The sequence below is a fragment of the Mustela lutreola genome, chromosome 1 (genome assembly GCF_030435805.1).
Source record: "Mustela lutreola isolate mMusLut2 chromosome 1, mMusLut2.pri, whole genome shotgun sequence".
Lineage (NCBI taxonomy): Eukaryota > Metazoa > Chordata > Mammalia > Carnivora > Mustelidae > Mustela > Mustela lutreola.
The window spans coordinates 146,701,194-146,724,223 of record NC_081290.1 but is presented as its reverse complement, the minus strand read 5'-3'; the positions used below and the strand labels follow the sequence as shown (position 1 = coordinate 146,724,223).

General features: G+C 43.2%; 1 protein-coding gene across 2 annotated transcripts; it reads left to right on the top strand.

Moving 5' to 3' along the window:
* The first annotated feature begins 13,080 nt into the window (after positions 1 to 13,080).
* POU4F2 (POU class 4 homeobox 2) lies at positions 13,081 to 14,761 on the top strand. Of its 2 annotated transcripts, XM_059155393.1 has the most exons (3): positions 13,087 to 13,178; positions 13,317 to 13,361; positions 13,810 to 14,761. In XM_059155393.1, exons 1-3 carry the CDS (start codon positions 13,087 to 13,089, stop codon positions 14,759 to 14,761), a joined length of 1,089 nt encoding a protein of 362 aa, XP_059011376.1. The 2 variants fall into 2 exon arrangements, with proteins under 2 accessions (XP_059011366.1, XP_059011376.1); XM_059155383.1 differs by having other exon boundaries at positions 13,081 to 13,365; positions 13,820 to 14,761.
* Positions 14,762 to 23,030: the final 8,269 nt, after the last annotated feature.

Below are 23,030 nucleotides of genomic sequence, written 5' to 3'. Positions count from 1 at the left end.
ATAATTCTGGTAATAAGAGGAATAAAAGCTTATTGTAGACAATTTGGAAAATTTAAATCTCTCACAATGAAACACTTAAAATGAAACACTTTTTCACTGTTTTTGTGTATCTATATACTTCTTCTGAACACAAAGAATCATTGTTTTGTATCAGTTTTTTTTTTCAAATAATGTACTTTCACATGCCATTAAATATTCTCTGAAAATATTGTAGTGGTTGAACACTATTTAATAATATAATTGTACTTCAGTGTATTAAATGATTTCTCCAATGTCAGACATTTACTCTTATAAACAAGACTGCCTTTCATTTTTTGTGCATTTTTTATTGTTTTCTTAAGAGATATTCTTAGAAGTAAGTTTCATAGAAAGAAATGAATTCTTTTAAGGTCCTTGATATGTCTTAATGAATGAATTTATATCCCAGTTACATCTCCGTCATTCAATGGCATTTAGTCTGGTGAGTTGGATAGGTCCTTGGATATAGATATCTCCTTGAAAAATACACAGGGTGTGTGTGTGTGTGTGTGTGTGTGTGTGTGTGTGTGTGTGTAATACTCAGCTTTTTTGGTGTATATTATATCAAAGGACCAGTTCCATTTTCACTCAACTTCTTAAGGCCTTTCTATATTGTCATAAGAGTCACTGCTTCTATCTGCTGCCTCTACTTCTCTGCCATTATAAACAACACCAACAAGAACATCTTCAAACATATTCCCTTTTGGATCTATAGAAAATTATTTTGAAGTATAACCCAGTGGTGTAATTGGTAGACCAGAGGGTTTTTGCATGGTCTTTTTTCCTAAGGTGTGCCAGCTTTTTTTCTCAGTAGCCATCCAATAATCACACTTCTGCTGACATGATGATATCCTTAATAACTTTTGGCATTATCTAACTTTCCAATTTTATGACAATGATAGTCATAAAGTATTACTTCATTGTTTTATTTAACATTTGTCCTGTTACTTAGTGAGATTTGGCATCTCTCCAATCCTTGTTAGCACTAGATTTTGCCAACTTATATATTGCCTATTGATATCCTTTGTCTACTTTTCTCTTAGATTTCTTTTCATGTTAGTTTGCAGGGGTGACTGGTGTATCTTTTTCCTTTGTAGCTTTTAGCCAATGCAAATGTTTTCTCTCAGTCTACCATCTACCTTCACTTTCGGTTGGGTACTGAAAAGATTTAGAAAACAACAAGCATTAGTAATGTAATTACTAATCAGTAATTTCTAATTAGTAATTAGAAATTGTAATGCACAACATTTATGTTACTTGCTATCATAATGATCATCCATTCAGTCAGTCAGTGAATACGTATCAAACACCTGCTCTAGAAAAGATGCAATGATAAGCATTTTGAGGCTACCGGAGAGGTTAAACATAGACCTTGCCTTCAGAAATCTCACAGTCTCACATAAGCGATCAGACAAGAAAAAAAAAAAGTATAGAAATGGAAAGTAATAAATACCTAAGTGAAATATTGATAAAGTAGTATGAGTCTGCAGGAGGTGGGTTGGCAGATAGAGCAGGTATCCAGATGGAGCAATTTAATAAATTGTTGGAATATGAAGCTGACTTCAGAAGAGATCAGAGTAATATAGTTTGGGGTAAGAGTAGAAGCTGTGAAATTGATGGAATTAACAGGGAGAAGCAAAAACAGAGTTAATAGATCCTTAAATAATCACTAACTTTCAGGAAATGGGAGAATAGCCAGGGGAAGGAAAGAGAAACAGTGTCTCAGAAGGTAGATATGCAGAATACTCTTGACTTGAGGAAAGAAACAATATTGGACATACCCAGGTGTCGAAATTGAGTATGTCTTTCTTTCAGAACTCATTAATTTTTTTGAAGAAATAAGTTAGAAAGGCTGTTAAACTAGTAAGGAAAGCCTGGTCGCAAAAATTTGGGTTTCCCTGTACAAGATAAGGGATTTAGCCAATAACAATAATAATATTATATATATAATATTATATAATAATTATATATAATAAATATATAAATATAATAATTAATAATATTATATAATAATTAAGCCCTTACTTCTCTGAAATTGTCTTTGAGATAATGAACAAATGATATATAAGCCCACTCTCTCTCTCTCTCTATATATATATATATAAAGATGAGTCATTGGGAAGCTTGTTTTATGGACAGGAAAGGGTAGGCAAAGAATACCAAGAAAGGACAGAGTCTTTTGAACGATGATTCTGCTAAGGTTGGCACATTCTGCCTTTTCAAATCATATCCTTAGATCCAAGCCAGTCCTTTTCAAGAAAGAGAGAATTGCCAGTCCTCACATTTTGCAGAGATTATTATTGATATTATTGTATTATTAGGTGATTATTGCATACAAGGAAATATGCTAAACCTTTCACACACAATATGCCATTTAATTCACTAAATAATCTGGGAGAAGAATATATTATTATTATACACATTTTTCAGAGAAGCAAAATGAAAAGTGAAATCAGTAACTGATAAAGCTAGCACAAAACTCAAAGTCTGAAGCCCATGCTTTTAGAAGTACCACAGGATGCATAAACTACATGACCATCAGTGCCAGAAGGGACAGAACCATTAGTAGAGATTGAAGGACACTATACTTTCCAGAAGCGATGAAGTGATTGGATGGTGAGAAGGAGACAGTGAGTGCAACTATCATTTCCAAAAGTCTTGGTAACAAGACTTTTGAGAGATACAGGAGAAAAGAGATTCAAAGGCAGTTTTTGTCTTATTTACATTTTATGGCCAAAGCTACTTGAATACAATTGTGGTATAGAAAAGATAGACTGGAGAAGTAGAATTGAAGATTAAATAAAAAGATTAAATTGATAGTGCAAGGTTCTGAAGGAGGGGAGAGGATGAAAAATCCTGAACACATGGAGGGTTAACTTGAGGAAGGATGCTAACACTTATGGCAGAATCACAGGAGGAGATGTTGGGTGAAAACATAGGAACAAATGATTGGATGGCAGTTGAAAACTTGAGGGAATGTATGGTAGCAAAGTATTTTCTTAGTAAACTGTGGGGCAAAGTTGTATGTTCAAAGTTGTGACAGAAGTAGAAATGTTGGCAATAAATTCTGTAGAGAATGAGATGGAGAGTCAATTAAAGGTGAGCAAAAAGAATACCGAGTGATAGAGAAAATAATGCTAAGGCTGGCCTATCAGTCAGGGTTTAGTTTCGAGTTGCAACAGAAAGTACTTCACCTATTTTAAGCAGAGAGAGATTTAATACAGGTAGATGCTTCTAAATCTTTGGAAAGGCTGAAGTAGGCAACTCTGGGCTGAACTTCTGGGAATAACTCCCAGAACCATAGTGCAGCGCTAGCTTGCCAGGAAAGCTGTGAGATCTACCACAATCAGGAAGGAGGGGAATTAGAAGAGCATTGGTGAAGCACAGACCTCAAGAATATACCACTTTTTTGCAGCACACAACTGTTGGCTATAAAGTACCACTCCTCTTAGAGTCACACCAATAGAGAAGAAATGATCTGTTCCTCTACCTTTCAATCACAGACAGTCCCAGAGCTGTAAGGGAGTCTGGGAAATATAGTTTTCAGCTTTACAGACCGCAGCAGAGGAAGGAACACCAGAAGAAGTTTGGAGATGATAGTGAGTGCCAAGTTATTACAGAAATAAATAATATGTATTTATGTAATAGTGTGTATTTACCAGTAGTCTGTACACAATCGTGGACAAATAGGTAGTTTGACAATGGAAAGATAAAGGAACAAAGAGATCAAGGTAACTAACAGGATTACTATAGAAATGGCTGATCATGTGGTCCAGACCAGTGACTGGAGGCCAGGAGAAACCAATGAAATATGAGGATAGGAATATACCAGAGAAGCACTATGTTGATAATGCCTATTTTGGTTTTACCTTTGGAAGGCAAAGAAGGGGTGTAATGAGCACATAGCACATCAAGTAAAAAGCATTTGTGTTTTGAAGAGAGCTTAGTACTCTCAAATATAGCATTCTTGTCATGACGCTAGAGCTCTTTAATGCCTTACATGCACATTAGGAGAAACTAGTCAAGGCACAAAGGTATAATATATTCCAGAACACATGTTGGTTGAGTTATATCTTGATTATCTGTATACACATATAAAAGGAGAGAAAAGAAGAGGGAGGTGACGAAATATACGTGGGTACAAATACTGTATAATTCTACCATTGATTTACACACTTTCGTATATATGAGGTTTACAGACAGATCACAGGCCATATGTAAATTCACGAAAGGATAAATGTTTAAAGGTGAGTTTGTTGCCATTGTTTTTGTAATGTCCTTCAGCTGTATTAAAAAATTGAGAGTTGATGCCTACAAGGAATCTAACAGGTTTCCTATGCTCAACTCAAATTTATATAGCTAAGAAGTAATTATCTTCCTTGCACTCAATCTATTAGCATTTTTCCTTAGGTTTTTCTGTTTTTTACAAAAGGCATGTTGTTTTGTTTCTAATTCTTTGGGGAATGGGGAAGGAAGGAAGGAGATTTCAAATTCTTTAGATGCAGAAGATTTGACAGGGGCTGTAGGTCTCCACTTCCTGGTGGCTTCCCAGCAGATGCCTCAGCCATGACTTCATTGAATTCCAGTTGTAAGTCTGCAAATCTCTCCTTTTGTAAGATTTCCCTTTATCTCTGAAAAGAGGCAGCGAAGTTTGCTTTCCGCCAGTCTGCTTTGATTTCCTCCCAGTGCCTCCAAACGTCAACAGAACACTCTAGGGGCAGTCCCATGTGTCTCTCAAACAAAATAAAGAAGAATGTGCAGTGAAGATCAGAATGGAGTCACAGTATCTTCCTTCCCAACACCCTTTTTAATCATGCACCTAGTGCATGACTAAAGGTTCACTGCATGATTATGTGTAGAATAGCGCTCTAAAGATTTCGGACATAGAAAAATACATACTGGAAAGAAAATAAATACAATTTAGGTAACAGAAAAATACACTCACAATCTTTTTTTTTTTTTTTTTTTAATCCAGAATGCAACTCCTTTGGTGAAGAAAGAGTACGAGAAAAAGCTTAACACTGAATTATTAAAGGATGATTTTTTTTTTTTTTTTTAATGACCACAAGGAGCAAGGAACAAACTGCTGTCTTTAGAGGGTCATTGTTTCGTGAAATACTGGTGGGATGGGAGTGTCTAACCAAAATCTATTACAGAGGCATGTATCTCCTATTACCTATAAATATTTGTCAATGGAGATGGTTAATAGACAAGCCATCTGGTGCCCCTGATCTTCAGAATTTGATAAAGTCTGTATTGTTATCGCTCAAGAGATTTTTGTTGCATAAACTCTGACATGCAGTATATATGTTGATGGAAGAGGAAGGTCCAAGCTTACTCAGAGAATTAAAATATGCAGGTGGGGGGAACAAGGAAACTCGTCTCCTTTGACAAATGCGCAGTCCTTGCTTAACTTCTCATTAGCAGTCTGCTCACATCTCATTCCCATTAAGTGTATTCCGTTTTCTTTGTCTAAAGTGTTGAGTGGTTATGAATAGTAAGGATAGACTATCTGTAATTATTTTTTAATTATTAATGGTTTTGTTAGATCCTTTCACTTTTACATTACATTTCTGTTAATGTGAGTTAAATCAAAATGTACTTCAGTTTCCAAGCTGTTCCCCAATGTATTTTTCATTCTTTCATAACATTACTTCAGATTCCTATAAGGTGTCTATGATAAAGCTCGTCTTTCTTGAGCCACCCACACCATGCTAATAAGTTCAGGGACTATTTTATCCTGCAAATCCGTTGGCCATAACATTAGTCAACACCAAATTTCCAGATTCCCAATGGTACCCAATGTCAGAGTCACAATATGTACAAAAGTCATTTGATCTTCACCTCTTCAAGCCTCTATTTTATTTAGTGTCTCCAGATGAAGGTCTTTTGGCAATTCCTAGATATGAAGATTCTCTATCAAATAGAGACCAAAGGACAGAAGACAATGAATGAGTCTGAAAGGAAGAGGTATTCAAGGAAGAACCTAGTGTCCAGGGATTGTCGTCCAGCTAAATACCTTTAAGAGTAGCTTACTCAGAACGAATATTCTAGTATTGTGCCTTAGGAAGATAATACCACTGAAGGGAAAGAAAGAAAGAAAGAAAGAAAGAAAGAAAGAAAGAAAGAAAAGAAAAGAAAAGAAAAAAAAGAACTTCTCTGGAGAGAAGGGGAACAAGTTGACTTTTTAATCAATTTTTCCATCACCAGTAGAATAGCACTTCTTGATGGTGCACTATTCCCTCAGAGAAATGGTCCTGGTTTGTATTTATCAAAGGGCCTGATTTCAGAGCTAGTATTAAGCAACTCACAGAGACTCAAATAATAGCCCTAGTGAACAAAAAGAAGAGAGAACGGGTGAGGGTTTTTTTTTTTTTTTTTTTTTTTTTTTTTTTTTTTTTTTTTAGCGACACACAACCCTTAGCACCAGGGATTCTTGTACCGTTGTAGCTGGTGACTTCTGAAAAGAAATGTTACTAGATCAGCTCTGATCAGTGGGAGCAAAGGGGGACCTAGTGCAGTACAAAATTCCCTGCTGAAATGGGGCGCGCGACCCCCACGGAATCGATGAAGGGAGCTAGATCGTAGCCAAAAGCATAGAGTTAACATACACTGCACCGAACACGAACGCTACTAAAAATGACTGGATAAATTATGCAGAGGGATTTCTGGATTTCTTTCAAGTAATTAAGTTTCGATTTCTTGCATTTATTTTAGTTCCAGGAAGCACAAGGCGCCATGGATTGCAAAAGTCTTCATTGATTGTTCCAATGCTTTAAGTTTGGTTTCGTGACTGGACTTAACTTTGGGACGAGGTAAACACACGGACCCAACAAATTCACCGCGAAGAAAAACAACAGTTTCGCCGGGGCAAGTAAACACACCGGTGGTGGCTGGTGGACGCAACGCGGAGGTCTCTCCCCTGCCCCACTCCCCCGGAACGTGGCCCGCCAGAGGGGGAGGGGAGCAGCATCTGTGCGTCTGAGCGAGTGTGCGTGAATGTTAGCACACACGTGTCTGCGTGCGTGGGTCGGTGAGCGTGTCTGGGTGCGTGGATCGGTGAGTGAGCGTGCAAATTCGCGCCCCCGCGCTCTAGGGAGCGCGGAGCTGGATACCGAGGACTGAACCCTTCCCCCTGGTAGATTTTAATTTCTTGGCGCCAGTTATGTTTGCTCCAAAGCTTGGTCGACTCTAGAGGGTCCAATCAGCTGTCCCCGCGTGCGCGTTCCTCGCCACACTCAACCTCAGCATACTTACCAGGCGGAGTCGTGAAGGCATCTAAGAGCCTCGCAGGCACCCTGCGGGCCTGGGGCTGGCTGTGTCCCGCGCCCCGCTCCTCCCAATCTGCTTTTTTTTTTTTTTTTTTTTTTTTTTTTTTTTTTTTTTTTTTAAGAAATTGAACTCCGCTTCTTTTCCCCACTCGGGGAAGAGGGAACGGTTACTTTCCTCACTGCTGTCCCTCCTCTCATCCCCTTGTTCCCTGCCCAGCCACCTTTCTCAGTCCGGAATTACCTAGAGAAAGCTCCACGTGGCTCCTTGGGTTACTGCAGGCCCCGGCCCAGTCTCGAGTCTCTCCTTACCCTCCAAAGTGCGCTCTCCAAAGCTCAGTTAGCCACTTGCTTTTGTCCCCCCCTTCCCTTTGCCCAGCTGGGAGGTTTCCGAATTTCAATCTAGAACGGCCTGGGGAGTGCCGGAAACAGAGGTTTCCGGAGACACGTGCAGAATACTGGCAACCGGAGGTTGAGAGAAGGTGTTTAGCCAGAAAAGCACCGAGAAGAGGCTGTGTCATCGGACAGAAGGGGCTCCCGGCATCTTTGGACAAAAGAGAGACTACTTCAAATGGGGTACTTGGGGCTCACGGGGAGTCAGCGGAGCCAGAAAGTTGGAGAAAAACAGAAGAGCATGGTGGACATGATCGAGTGAAAGACGTTTGAACAAAGCGCCCCCATCACTCCTCCAACGTAACCCCTGTCTCAGGTCCGAATCCAACCCAGGAGAGCCCTCCTTCCCGGGCATTCCGTTCCGTGGCCAGTTCGCTGGGCGCTCCCAGGAGTCTCAATTTCAGGGGTATTTCTCTCCGTTTTTTTTTTTTTTTTCTTTCATCTTCTGGAAGAGCGAGTCCACGGAGGAGTTTAATCACCCCTTACCTTTCTGCCCCAAGCTACAGAGTCCAGAGAAAGCTCAGAGAGTCTGATTTTTTTCAGAATCCGGAGCAGAGTGACTTCCTTGAGGAGATACCATGGGGGTACACTTATCTTTTCCTCTTTCCTCCCCCAAACCTTGTCTACCTGAGATCGAAATGGTGCATGAATCGAGTCAGATCTGTCCTTTAAGAAATCTTCCCTGTAATCCAACTCAATTCTGTGTAAAATACAAAGAAATCACATTGCCCTTATTAGATTAAAATTTAATAAAAACACATTAGGTCCGGTAAAATATGAATGCACGGCTTAAAATTTTAATAGTACATTAGGACCCAGATACAGGGTAGGACAGTGATTTCTCCCCTTGGGATGGCTGCCGGCGGATTTTGGGGTCGTGGGAGGGCGCCTACTGCAGGGACCCCAATGCCGCTGCCAGAGAGCTTGGGTGGAACCTCCCGCGACTCCTGGCCTGCCCAGAGGGAAGCTGGTCACATCTGTCTGCATCTGGCAGCGTATGGGACAGAAGCTATTGTCAAACAAAGAGGCTTGGTGAGAAGAAAGGCTTTCCTCATGTAGTCACACATTTGATTCATTTTCCATTTCTCTGCTTTAAAAAAAATCACTTCTCTGTTTTCAGTTTATTAAGTAGGTCTGTAGGGATGCAGGGGCGCCAGTGCAGATAGCTACTTGGGTATAAGAGTGAATTTTGAGGTCATATGAAGATTTTGAATATTGGGCCGCTCACTCACACCCCTTGAGTCTGTCCCCAACTTTCCATTCTTTAGATGGCCTCTCCTACCTGGACAGCTGGAGTCTTCCTTGGAAAGCGGCTTCCACACTCTCTGGAGCACTTTGCACCAATGCCTGTGGGCAAAACCAAAATGGGTTTTATTGATATCACAGTGAAGTTAGTATTCTGGACACTCCTGGAAGGAGACATCGCAAAATTGCAAATCCTGGTGATTAAGGAAGAATGGCATTTTCTCTCCATGACAACACAATCACTGCTGTTTATTTTTCACTATAAGTGGGAAAAGGAGAGATCTAACTCTGCTGCAACGTCCTTTCTTTTCTTCTTTTTTTTTTTTTTTTTAAATATGTGTTTTCTAGGGGTAATGGAATACAGGTAAATACACTCAAATTGTCCAGCTACATATTAATTTGTCTCAACTTGGCAATTAGAATACAGAGCTTCCCCTTTTTCCTGTCTGGGTTTAAATGTCACTGAAAAAATCTTTGAGAGATTAAAAACAGTTATAGTAAATTAATTTAATGATATATGGATTTGAACCATCAGGACTATATTCTCTTGGGAGTTGTCTTGCTTAAAATAGTTTTAGTTGATCAATTCCATATCGAACAAAGTTTGTCCAGTCATTTCAACAGTGTCCTCTTTATTTCATGAATTTACTATACTACCTTATTTACCATATGAAGTGGTGACAAGTGTTTAGCATTTTGGAGATCAGTTGTCAGTTGCCATTAAAATCAAGATTAATTCATATTAACGATATGCATTTCTCAATACTCCCAGGTGACAACATACATTAAAACAACTATTGCAAGTAATTAAGCTCAATGAAGGGGGAGGGGACAGGGAGAGGTTCAAAACATCCCCAAATATTTGATTTTGCAATCCAAGTTCAGCAGATTGTTGCCACAATAATGCTTGGGAAACTCCTCAGGGTTGCTTTTCACTTTACATCTAATTAGGCACCTAATGAAAGAGAAGAATTTTTCCCCATGTGGTTTTTCTCCTTGATACTCTTATGCTTTTATTTAAACACATAAACACACTGTTTAGGAGGTACAATGCTCAAGTTTCTCCTGTGATTCAGTTAGTGTTATAATCTGGGGGGGACGAGGTAGATGTGAGCATTTGTCTTCCTGATATTTTCTTCCTCCACACTCAATTTAGTCCTATAGCCCTTACACAGTACTGACAGAAAACACACCCCAAATATTTAACTTTATTTAATATTTTTATTAGGCTTTAGAGATGCTCAACAGTTTACACTAATTAGACCATCCAAAGCCTTTTGAAGATTAAGCAAATTGGACAACCCTTGTTAATTAGAACATAATTTGAAGTTTGAAATTATATCATTGATGAAGTAGTCTAATTAGTATGACGATGTGTTAATGGACCAGGGAGACACAGCAACAGTGGGGTTTGGCGTGAACCTCTCCAAGGCTTGCACAAAAATCCTCCCTCCTATACCGACATTAATAAAAGATTTCTATAGACTTCAGCCTTTCCACGATGACATACAATTTATAGTACACACAATGCATTAGCCCATCGCGCTGCTCAATTTTTTCACTATTATGAAAACTAATAAATTCGTCAAGCTGAATTAAGCATACAAATCAGATGAGGCATAGCAGATTACACAGTGAAGCGCGGTGTCTCCCGAGCCTAAATGAAATTTCAATCTAATAATTCCTTCCTGGCCCAGTCATAATTTGTTTAGAGATGTTGTTCTACTTCTTTCAAAGCGCTATTCGCACTATAATTAAATGATACTCAAGCTTTTAACTTTGATTTATTTCATTTCTCGAAGCTTGAGACAGTGAGAGCTGTACAATGTCATTTTTTTTATTTCTTTGAAAATTACCGTGGCTGTTGTCGAGGTAGAAATTAAACACCTAAGCATTTACTTGAACCGTCCAGCGCAAGCCACATTCATTCATGTCAACACCCCCTGCCCAGTCTCATGTCTAGACTTCTCCGGTCTCATGCTCGGGAGCAGTGCTGGTAGGAATCTCCTTCTGCTACTATTTATTTTCCTCCACATAGAGGAGGAAAAAGGCAAGTCTGGGGATAGCGCAGGAAAGCGCAGAGGGGTTAAGGACCGTGGACAGAGCTCGCCGTGCGCGGCCTTCCCAGTGTTCTTTGGCGACTCCGGAGCACTGTGCTCCCAACTTGAACCAGCCATGCCAGTCGGTTGAGGTCATGGGTGAACCGCGGCCCCCCTGCTCTCTGCAACCTCGGGGCTTCCGGGCCCAGACCACTCGAGGGCCCCTCTTCGCCACGCTCCTTTCCACTCTGTTTTGTCCCAGCGCGCGCCAGCGCCTCTCAGGCCTGCCGCCTGCTCTCGCACCTGCTCGCTTTCCCCAGGCACCGTGTGCCTGCACCTGCTCCCAGTCACCCCAGTCTGGGTCAGGCCACCCGCAGACTCCAGTGTCCGGGTCTTAGGGCCTTCTCACCCTCGCCTATACTCTGCTCCTTCCGCGCTCTGGGGAGGTGACAGCAGCCCCTAACATCAAGGAAAATAGAAGATTGGAGCGGGAAGGAGAGGAGGGTGTGTGTGTGTGTGTGTGTGTGTGTGTGCGCGCGCACGCGCGTGTGTAGGAAAGGTTGTCTCCTGCTTTTACAATCGGAACTAAGAGTGTGTCCACGTCTAAGAAGAGTGGTCCACACTGGGACAAAAGTGCGAGCAAAGTGTTGGCTAAAAATAGGCTCTCTGCACTGAGCGGCTGTGGAAATGAAGATAAGTGGGGTTTGTGCCAACCCCCGAGGGCGTGTGTGTGCGTATGTGTATGTTGGGGGGGGGGTGTTCAGCAGCACATGCGCTCTGTGATCTCTGGCCCTGCCTATCCCTCCATCAGTTGCCCCTTCCTCTTTTGATTGTGGCTAATGAAGAATAATAAAATGAGTGGCAGGATTTGCCAATGGAGCCGCCCAAGACCCAACTCACGCTGAACTTGGATACTGGGAAGAGGAGGAGGAATATCCGGAGGAAGAGAAAAGAGGGTGGAGAGGAGTGCATGTCGGCTGGCGGGGAGGTAAGGTGGGGGGGGAGTAGACCGGGCTGGAGAGGGGGGGGGGAGTCGCATGCGCATAGGCGACCCGAGCTGGCTCCGTGGCCGTCCAATCCGCTGAGAGCTGAGAGAAACCGAGTGAGAGAAAGCCCTGCAGCCCTGTCGTTCGACCCCATGTCTCTTCGGCACCAGGCACCCGCCCGGCCGAGGGGGCGCCGCGCTGAGCGCCAACTGAGGTTTGCACTTGGCGGAAGCGCAGAGCAGCGCGAAGTAGCTGGGTCGGTGGCGGTTTCCGCGTACTCTCCTTCCGCGGGGAGTCGGAGATCGGGGTCATCTGCGCTGCGGGGAGGGGCGGGCCAAGTGGGGGTGGAGACCTGGAACTTAGCGGTAAGCAGGAGGGGGGAAGCAGCCAGGTAAGACGTTCCTACTAGTCTGGGGAAAAACAACCCACCCAACGCTGGTTTGCCCTCAACTTTTTATTTAAGAGTTTCTTTCCCGGCGTGGCGGAGACTAGGCGGAAGAAACAGGAGGGGCTGGAGGCCGGCTTTTAGGGACTGCCCGGCGACTGGAGCGCAGACCTAGACAGTGGGGTGGGGTTGATCGGGGACACTAAAGAAAGTGAGAGCTGCGGGGCGCCGGGAAGGGGCGGAGGCCTCAACACGCGGGAGGGGGCCGGAAGGGAGGTGGAGGGCGCAGCGGGGAGAGGGAGGCGGGTATCTGGAGAGCTGAACGGACCCGACTCAGGAGCGAGCAAAGAGAGAGAAGGGGCGACGCGAGAATCCAAGCAGGAGAAACCGGCACTTACTGGCAAGGAGGGCGGAGGCGCGCGGGAGGGAGGGAGAGAGGGCGGGGGTAGGGGCAGGCGCTGGGAGAGGGGAGTATAACTCAGCGGCCGCGAGGCGCAGGGGCAGTTGCGGGCGCCCAGGTCTGCAGCCAGCGCCTAGTGGAGCCCAGCAAACCCTTAATCTGACGGCGGAGCCAGAGGAGGAGCGCATAGTCCCGGCAAGGAGCACAAAGCTGGGAGTGGTGGCGGGAGAGCGCAACTTTGCACTGCCCTTCCCTGCTCCTGCGCTCACCCAGCACTTCTTAAGAGGGTCCTGGCAGACGGGACCTGTGAGTGCACTACGGAAGAGCGCCCGGGCGGACCGGGAAGATGATGATGATGTCCCTGAACAGCAAGCAGGCGTTCAGCATGCCGCACAGCGGCAGCCTGCACGTGGAACCCAAGTACTCGGCACTGCACAGCGCCTCGCCCGGCTCCTCCGCGCCCGCGGCGCCCTCAGCTAGCTCCCCTAGCAGCTCGAGCAATGCTGGCGGCGGTGGTGGCAGTGGCGGGGGCGGCGGAGGCCGTAGCAGCAGCTCCAGTAGCAGTGGCAGCAGCGGCAGCAGCGGCGGGGGCTCCGAGGCGATGCGGAGAGCGTGTCTTCCAACCCCACCGGTGCGTATTTCTGCATAATCACCGCTTAAAGGCACATTTTGACAGCCCCCTTTATCTGCTTGATGTTTTTTTCATGTCTGCACAGCAAATCACCCCACACCTCCAACCAATTTCCCCCCCTCTCTCTCTTATGTATTCAGCGGGTCTTTTCTTTCATATTAATTTTTATGACCTGGGATGTTGCCTGTGCGCATGTTGTGTTGTGTTGTTTGCAGGCTCACTTTCCTTCTCCTCGTGCACGCTTGGTTTTTCTCAGTGACTTCCCTCCTCTCCGCCTCACCTGCTACTTTCAGGATTATTATTATTATTGTTATTGTTATTATTATTATTTCAACGTTTTGGGAATGTTGTAGGCGCGGCGGTATTGTCGAGCGAGCGCTGTGCCGGGGCTTCCGGAGAGAGTGCGCACAATTCCCTGCTGAGCGTAATGTGTGCCTTTTACTTGCAATTGCAGAGCAATATATTCGGCGGGCTGGATGAGAGTCTGCTGGCCAGAGCCGAGGCTCTGGCGGCCGTGGACATCGTCTCCCAGAGCAAGAGCCACCACCACCACCCGCCCCACCACAGCCCCTTCAAGCCGGACGCCACCTACCACACCATGAACACCATCCCGTGCACGTCGGCTGCCTCTTCTTCGTCGGTGCCCATCTCGCACCCATCCGCGCTGGCGGGCACGCACCATCACCACCACCACCACCACCACCACCACCATCAGCCGCATCAAGCGCTTGAGGGCGAGCTGCTGGAGCACCTGAGTCCCGGGCTGGCCCTGGGTGCCATGGCTGGCCCTGACGGCGCCGTAGTGTCCACGCCAACTCACGCGCCGCACATGGCTACCATGAACCCCATGCACCAAGCAGCGCTCAGTATGGCCCACGCGCATGGGCTGCCCTCACACATGGGCTGCATGAGCGACGTGGACGCCGACCCCCGGGACCTGGAGGCATTCGCGGAGCGCTTCAAGCAGCGACGCATCAAGCTGGGGGTGACCCAGGCCGATGTGGGCTCCGCGCTGGCCAACCTCAAGATCCCTGGCGTGGGCTCCCTTAGCCAGAGCACCATCTGCAGGTTCGAGTCCCTGACGTTGTCGCACAACAACATGATCGCGCTCAAACCTATCCTGCAAGCGTGGCTCGAGGAAGCCGAGAAGTCCCACCGCGAAAAGCTCACCAAGCCCGAGCTCTTCAACGGCGCGGAGAAGAAGCGCAAGCGCACCTCTATCGCCGCGCCAGAGAAGCGTTCGCTGGAAGCCTACTTCGCCATCCAGCCGAGGCCCTCCTCGGAGAAGATTGCTGCCATCGCGGAGAAGCTGGACCTTAAGAAAAATGTGGTGCGCGTCTGGTTCTGCAACCAGAGGCAGAAACAGAAAAGAATGAAATATTCTGCGGGCATTTAGGAGACCCTCGGCCTCTCCAGGGACAGCCCCTCCTCATCCCCTGTTTTCCCTCCCTCTCTCTTTCCTGCCTCTTTTCTTTCCACCTTTGGCTACCAGAAACAATTCCAGTAAATGTGAATAAGGAGAAAGCGAGGATTGGAGAGCGAGCGAACGAGCGAGCAAATGAGCCCAAGCCCGGTGAGAATGTGAAACCATTTCTCAAAGGAGAGAAAAACAAAAGAAGGGATTTATCAAGTTGTAGCAAAGTTGTCCCTTTTAACCCTACCCCATCCGGAAAAGGCACCTCGGCTTCTTCCCAAGAAGTCTGGAGCTGGCTGTTTGCAGAAAGGCAGACGAGACAGCCTTTTAAAAGGCCCCCAAAATGATCAAGTAAGATTTGTTTTTATTTCTAAAGACATCACCCTTGTTCAAGTTTAAAAGTACACTTTGCAGCTATTTTTCAGAAATAGAAATCGATTCAGGACTGAAACTTTAAAGTAGAGTTGATGCTTAATGTGATAGAGACATCTCTAAAGTATTTTGAATTTAAAAAAGATGGCAGATTTTCTGCATTTACACTGTATATTATATATATATTTTTATTGTGGTTCTTACCCCCTTCTTCCTTCTCTAAAGTGTTAATGCTTAAGAAAGGAGTCGCGCCTGCTGTGTTCACTGATCTTGAAAGCTATTATTAGATTATTGCCAACAACCCTCTGTAAATTATTAATTTATCTCTCTAGCAACTTAATTTGTGCACATTCTAATTAATTAAACTTCTTTAGTCTAACAAACGGGGGAAATGTATGGCTAGTGGAGTTAAACAATTTTATGTTTCATGAGTTCACTGAATTTTTATGGCTTTCCTCTTATACTGTGTTCCTTTGGCCCATTTGTATATTCTCACTTTGAATGATGATTGTTTTTTCTTTGTTTTTACTGGTAGTGTTCTGATTTGTGAGTCGACACTCAGTAATAGATGTCTTAATTGTGTAGACCTGATTCACTGTCTAAAGTATTGTTTACTTTGTTACATATTTAATGGGGATTCCCACATTGTCCCCACTACACATGCTCTCTCACTCACCCTTACACACACACATACACACACACACACACACACACCTCTAATGGAAGAGAAGAAGTGAAGCAGTTGGAAGCATGACTATGATGCATCATTTTCTAGCTTTAGGTGCATTTGCCACTTGGTGTTTGCCCTTCCAGATGCTAAGATTTCACCAAGGTATTTCAATCATCTTGTTTTGAACTGCTTTATTGACTACATTTTAACATTTACAAGAATTCTTCAGTTTTTCCTTTTGGAGGTTTGTTTGTAGAGAAACTAATCTGAACTATAAGAAAGACAGTGCACTGCTTGTAAATTCACATTGTTTGGTAGAATTCTTTTGGAACAAAAAGAAATTAGGTACATGGTGACTGGTACCTTATCTATTGTAAATATTCCATTCAAATGATGCACATATAGATATATTCTTACAAATTTTGCTGTATTGCTGTTCCATTTGAGGCTCTTTGAAGTCTTAAGTTCTGTATATGAGCTGGTTTCTTGTTTTTTGTTAATAGATGGTTTATTTACAATGGTAATGTATTAAGTTATTTTTGGTGTTGTTTGATTGTCTTTCACTGAAAAGATGATTTTGTTTTATTGACAAAGTATGCTGCTTTTTTCATTAAAACATACTATTAAAATTAAATGGCTTTTAAAATGTGATGCTGTTTTCAGTCATTTACATGGAATTATTTTGATGGGGGATTTTTTAAAAGCAGAAACATTTTGATGGCTTATTATAGAGTTGTTATCATAGTGTGATTTGGAATTTTGTGGGGGGTGTTTCTCCAGGACGGTGTAAAAGAACAGGGTTTATAATAGTCTTCTAATAGCTAGAGCTCATCTCACAGGGTGCTTTGCTTTTCTGTCCAAGATGAGATTGTGATATTTGGCTCTAAATACATTTCTTGGAATCTCTATTCCAGATCTGCAATAATTCTGCAAAGAGATTCTTTGTGAGCAGAGGCATTAGTTGAGAAAAGGAGGAAAGAAATTCAATTTAGTCTTCAGTAACACTGGGAGACTGGGTGTGGCAAGAGGCCTATTTCTGGGAGTAGGACACTCTAGTTTAGACCTAGGGGCTGGGCCACCATAATTCTCAGTTCATTCACTAGCCCTGGAGAGCAGTGGCTTAACCAGAGCAGGAAGCACCTCGGTTCCTGGGTTATGAAATAAAGTACATCTCTGTCTCTCTCTCATTCTCTCCCTCCATTTCCATAACCTCTACACAAACTTGTATTTGCAGTAGGCAGTGTGGGTTAAGGAAGAAATTCTGGGTGGTTAGAAGGAGTAGACTTTTTGCTCCCTTCCTATCACTCAATCAGACACCAAAGTTGGTGGAATCTAATGGTGGTCTGGCACAAAGAAATTTCGTCCTATGATATACAGAGTTTAAAAATTTTAATCCTGGTTTAAAGATACCTTCTCACCCATTTTAATTTTGATCCTGGTTTAAAGGTATCTTCTCACCCATTTTAAGAAACATATTAAGTTTTCAAAGTTTTCTTTCTTTTTTTTCCAGGAAAGCTCTGATTTAGATATTTACATTGTTAACAAGAAGAACATCTTACTAATCTATAGATCCAACAAGAGGAAGGAACCAGGGGATCCTCCAGGGGAAATTCTGCTACTCTGAGCTGTGACCTAATATGGAACTGTTTGGTGATCTTTCTTATTTTGAAGATAAGGTTAGGAAATGTCCCATGAGTCAATGAAAATTGTTATAGTGGCTCAAGTTAGGATTAAATGTTGTTAGAGAACATTGTGATTTTCAGATGTAACAAAAATAACTGTGAGAGTTAATGGATAATAAGTGGAGGGACTTCTTTTTCTACAACTTAATTAAAGAAGACACCAGAAGAGACAGAATCTATATGTCCATGTAGAAATGATGAGATATATTGTATAGATGCTTAAGGAAATATTGAAAGTTGTAGGGATTTGAAAGAAAGAATTGTGAATCCAGATATAGTGATATTGGTGGTTTAATTTTATTCTTATATTTTGGAGGTTGGAAGTCCCTTCTTCTACATTATTATCTATTCTTCAGTTTTCTTGAAGAGTCTTCTCAAATAGTCAGCCTTTATCTCACTACACTAGGTCCTGGTTTCAGCACCACGGATAGTAACCACATTACTTTGTCCTATTCCAGCACACATTTGACCAAGCTGTGCCAGCCAGCTGGAGAACTTTCTGCTTGCTTACTTTCTCCAGAGTAAATGAATTAAGTGGCTTGAGTGTGTAGCAAGCCAGGTTTTCTGGTCTAGGATTCAACTTATCCTCAATAAATAACACTTTTCCTATGTAGCTGTTATCTAAGTCTAGGATATGTGCCTTAATAGAAAGGGGAGTCATAGAAGAAAGACAGGTGTCTAGTGTTTTTTTTTTTCCTACAAATATGACATCTTTAAGTGAAGAAAGAAATCCTGTAAAGGAAGTCAAAATTAAGAAATATATTGAACAGAAATAAAATAGGTGTACTTTTAGTGTATTTGAAGCAATGGTAACTTTGTGTATGTATGTTTGTCCAAGATTTATATGAAAAAAATGACATAATAACAACAACTATCCATTCACTTCAACAGTTGAGAGTGAAGACCTATATTTTCCCTCTCACTTACCAAGTATTTTTTGTCTCCCATGTTCCTGCACTTTTAAAACTGTATCAGTGTTTTTTAAAAAGATTTTATTTATTTATTTGACAGAGATCACAAGTAGGCAGAGAGGCAGGCAGAGAGAAAGGAGGAAGCAGGCTTCCTGCCTAGCAGAGAGCCCAATGCAGGGCTCGATCCCAGGACCCTGGGATCATGACTTGAGCAGAAGGCAGAGGCTTTAACCCACTGGGCCACCCAGGCGCCCCAAAACTCTATCAGTTTTAAGTACATCTTCTCTACGTTGTTACAAAGGTAAAAAAAAAAAAAAGAAGCTCTCTTGCCTACAAGATGGAAATTATATCCATTATTTAAGCCTACTAAAATGTGTTTGTTTTATGGGAAAATCAGAATTTTAAAAAAGAAATATTTTGAAAGTTTTTATTAATGAGAGTCACAGAGACATATCAAAACAAACCAAAGGAATTTGGAGAGAAGAGGATTGATCTTAAAGAAGAAGTTAAAGGTAAGAACAAAATGAATCTGGTATAAATTATTGAGAAATGTTTATTTAGTACTGACTTTCAAAATACTGAAACGGATAGATAGCAAATTGTGACTGAAGAGACTTGTCATATCAATCAGATCCATTGGCATTAATGACTCATTTCCTAATTTTTCTCTTCAAGGTCCACAATAATTACTACTTAATTAGAAAGAGATATTTTATGAATTGACTTAGCAGCACACATGGTCATCCACAATTGACATTTCAGAACTATACAATTTATTTCTTAAAACTTCTCCAAAGGCAATTGATCCAACCTTTTTGTGCACTGTGATCATTTAAGTCTAAACAAGAATGGAATAAATGTCCAAAAACAAAGATCATGTAAGGCCTGGTTGATATCTGAGTACTCTCTACATCAATTGTATTCTGATATTATCCAGAAAGAGTGCAGGATTCTTTGGATATTTGACATTAAATCAATTGGTCAATTCTTCATCAGATTACATCTTATTGACACATAGCTTGGGGAAAGATAATGGAAATAAGAAAAAGCAAATGAAATAATTAGGATTTATGTTCAACATAATGTTCTTCAATTTTCTATAAAACATACTTTAAAATAAATAACAAACATAACTAAGTCTTTTTGCTGTCAAGGACAGATTCTGAGGCCTCTCTTTGCCAAGGGACTTGGAATTTGGGGTGTAAAATGATTTATTTCAAATTTTAAATGAATTCATTTTGGTCTATCTATTGGGGACACTCTTGAAGACATGGTAGAAAGGGCATTAAAAAATTCACTTGATTTTAAAAGGCATACTGTTCAGAAGATGAAGCTCAAAATTTTCCAAGCAAGCCATGACTGCAAGTTTAGAAATAAACATTTTAAATTATTTGGTGAAAACAATTTATACTCCAGGTAAAAGGTGCACGTTAAAACTCAAAACTGTACTTCACTGTTCATTTGGTCTTGGAGGGAGGGGCTGCAACACAAGGCTAAGGAAAAAAAAAGTTAGATAGGTGTTCTGATAGGACAAAAAAGAAGACAAAGGTTCCCAGATAGTTATGATGATAGAAATGTTCCTGAAGTCTACATTTGTCAGAAGACAGATTTATGGCAGTAAGAAAAAAAAATCACTAAATTTTTCCTGCTTTGCCCCTTTAAAGGAGCCTTTCACAGTACTGAAAGGCTATTATGAGTGAATTAATAAATTACACAGCAAATTATTAAATCCAGATAATTACAAGGAATAAGTAAGTAATCATTAGTTATCTCAGCTAATTACTGTGGGTCAGAGCCAGCCGGAATGTGAAATCCTCCTCGGGAATTGAAATTAACTTTGCACAGTGAGTCTCTCTGCTTGACATCCCCAGTCTGTAGGCACATGGCAGCTCCCTTGTGAGCTAGTCTTTCTATTTAACTTGGAGAGAATAGAAATAAAATTAAGTGGCAATGTGATAATAGGAAGCTGCTCAGAAAGCAAACTGTGGGTTTTATTCTGTACTTTCAAGGCCTGGAGATGAAAAGCTTTATTTACCCCAGTTTCAAAAAAAATTTAAAGCACGCTTGTTGAGATAGACTCACTGAACACACACACACACACACACACACACACACACGCACCCCACACACAATCTATAGTCATCTGGTATGACAGTCAGATTAGCAATACATATAGAAGGCTCAAGAAGAACAAATGCTTTGAGTTGTGTATGTGAGAGAGTGAGAGAGATGGGGGGGAGGGTGAGAGGTGGGGGGGTAGCAGTGAGAAATAAAGAAATAAAATGAAAATATTGCTCTTTGCTTTCATCTCACAGAGTAGAAAGGCTGTCGAAAAGTGCAGCCCAGTTTAATAATCTGTTTGTTTTGTTTGGGTAACAATATGCTTTCATCTTGCCACAGGAAGAACTAGCTTAGTGCAAATGTTGTCTCTCGTTGATCTTTCCACCAGATGCTTCAAGAACTGATGTCACCTTTTTTTTCTTTTTTCATATAGCATCACTTTCCAAAGCCAGCCTCCACTACTCTCTCCCTCCACTCCCACTAACCCCCCAAGGCCTTCTCGAAGGGCAGAGAAGACAGCCAAGCCTGGTCCCTGTTGGAAGTGGAAAATGTATCTGTGTGATAAAGTGATTGTGTGTATCACAGGGTTGGGAAAGACTGGACACATGAAGAAAACTGCTGTTAATATATTAAAATGAGGGGGGAAATCTAAGAGCTTTTTTTTTTTTTTATCAATTGCAATTAGATGGACAGTCTTTCTGCTCATTCCCTGCTCTAGTCTGGGATGATAATAAAAATTTAATGAAGCCTGGGACGAGCAGAGAGCTCTGTCTAGGGACCGTGGAATAGAATATTTTAACTGTACATTTATACCAACTGTCTGGCTTCAAAGACGTGACTGCTTTTAATCTCGAATTAGAAAACCACAGATTTGAAATTAAATATTAGATACCCTCGGATCCCCTTCCTTTCTGAAATATTGTCACGACTCTGTTTTCCTCCATTGACCCATAACACACATATCTTAGGTCTCCAATTACATTTCCGTGAATAATAGATGGCTTTGATAGGGTGCAGTATTCTGGTGCTTTTGTTTTTTTTTTTTTTTTAAATAGAGTTAATGCAATATTAATTGGCCGTAGATGTTATAAGAATGCACAGCCCCCTTTTCAGGAACAAATCGATGGGATAGGGATATGAGAGTCAGCGAAGGCGAAGGCTTTTCACAGCCTAGGTCACTTATTTGTGGAGGGGACCTTCTTAGAGAACTGGGTAAGTGGAGGCTGCTTTGAGTTCCGAGGCCTTGGCTGCATAGGCTCCGCAACCTGGAGAGAGGACCACGGGTGAAAGCGGAGGTACAGAAAGGGAACTGTGTGTGAGAGAAGCGGGGGTGGGGAGAGCGATTACCGAGAGGCTTTACCAGCTTTTCAAGGCTAAGGCTTTGAGTGCGCCTGGCCGGCTCTGGCCGTGTGGAGGAATCAAGATCCTCGCACCCACAGCTCTGGCTTACCACCACTTTGCACCTGCTGGCCTTGGGTTGCATGCCAGCCCCAACTCCCCTCTCCTCCAGTTCGGGGTGCACCTTGGTGAGAAGCTGGTCGCGAATGGGTGAGAGTTAGAGTCCATAGGAGTCGGGGGTGGGGGGCAGAGCCGTCCACCCGCGCTGGACACGTTGCTCTGGCCCCCAGTGGCCCCCAGAGCCTGGGGGAGACTGCGGCTGGCCAGGCGCGCAGCCAGGAACCCGCGAGAAAGAGAGGCCCGGCCGCCTCGCCCCCTTGCATTTTACTAATCACGTCTATTTAAATTCTAGCGCGGTCCGCCGCGCTCTCACCGGGAAAGCTCTGGAGAACTGGACCCATCAATTATTCTGAAAAAAATCCCAGACTACGTGAAGCTTCCAGCCTGCGGGAGGGAGGCGGCGGGAGGAGGTGGAGAACTTAGCCCCTACTCTTCTACCGTTCTCTCCGCCTTTCCCAGCGCGGATGCCTTGGTGTACGCTTAACTTCAGGGTTCTGGGGCCCAAAGGAGCTAGTGCACCTTCTGTAGGTTTGCGCTTTTGTGGACCGGGAGGGGAGGTGGTCGGCATAGACTGGGACCTGGCCTAGCTTTCCCTTCGACCGGTGTGTTTGAGTCCTCTGCAGCCAGGTCTGATAGATCGCCGTTTCCTGGCCTGCTACCCGCTCTGCATCACTACTTCCCGCCACCCTCACTTTTGGCCAGGTCCCTAATGCGGGCCGTCCGGCTGGGGGCTGCTGGGCGTGGAGCCGTCCCCGGTTCAGCCTTCCTTTACTCCACAGACCTGCGAGGATGGGACCTTAGGGACATACTAGTTTAGAAGCCTTTTAGGAACCTCGATTTAAAGTCCTCTAGCACTCACCCCACCCCCTATTCAGGCTTCAGGATGCCCCGAGGCGGAGCAGCAAGCCGAGCGCGCAGCTGGACGCGCAAGAAGAACGCGTTCGCTCTAAAGTAGGGAGGCGGGTGAGCCTGGCTAGTAATTACTGCCCCCCCCCCCCACGCCCAGCCTCACCCGCCCCCACCTCCGCACCGGTCTGCAGCCATTACTCCAGCTGTCACTCGGCGGAAAGCGAGCACCCTCCCCCCTTCCCCCGGAC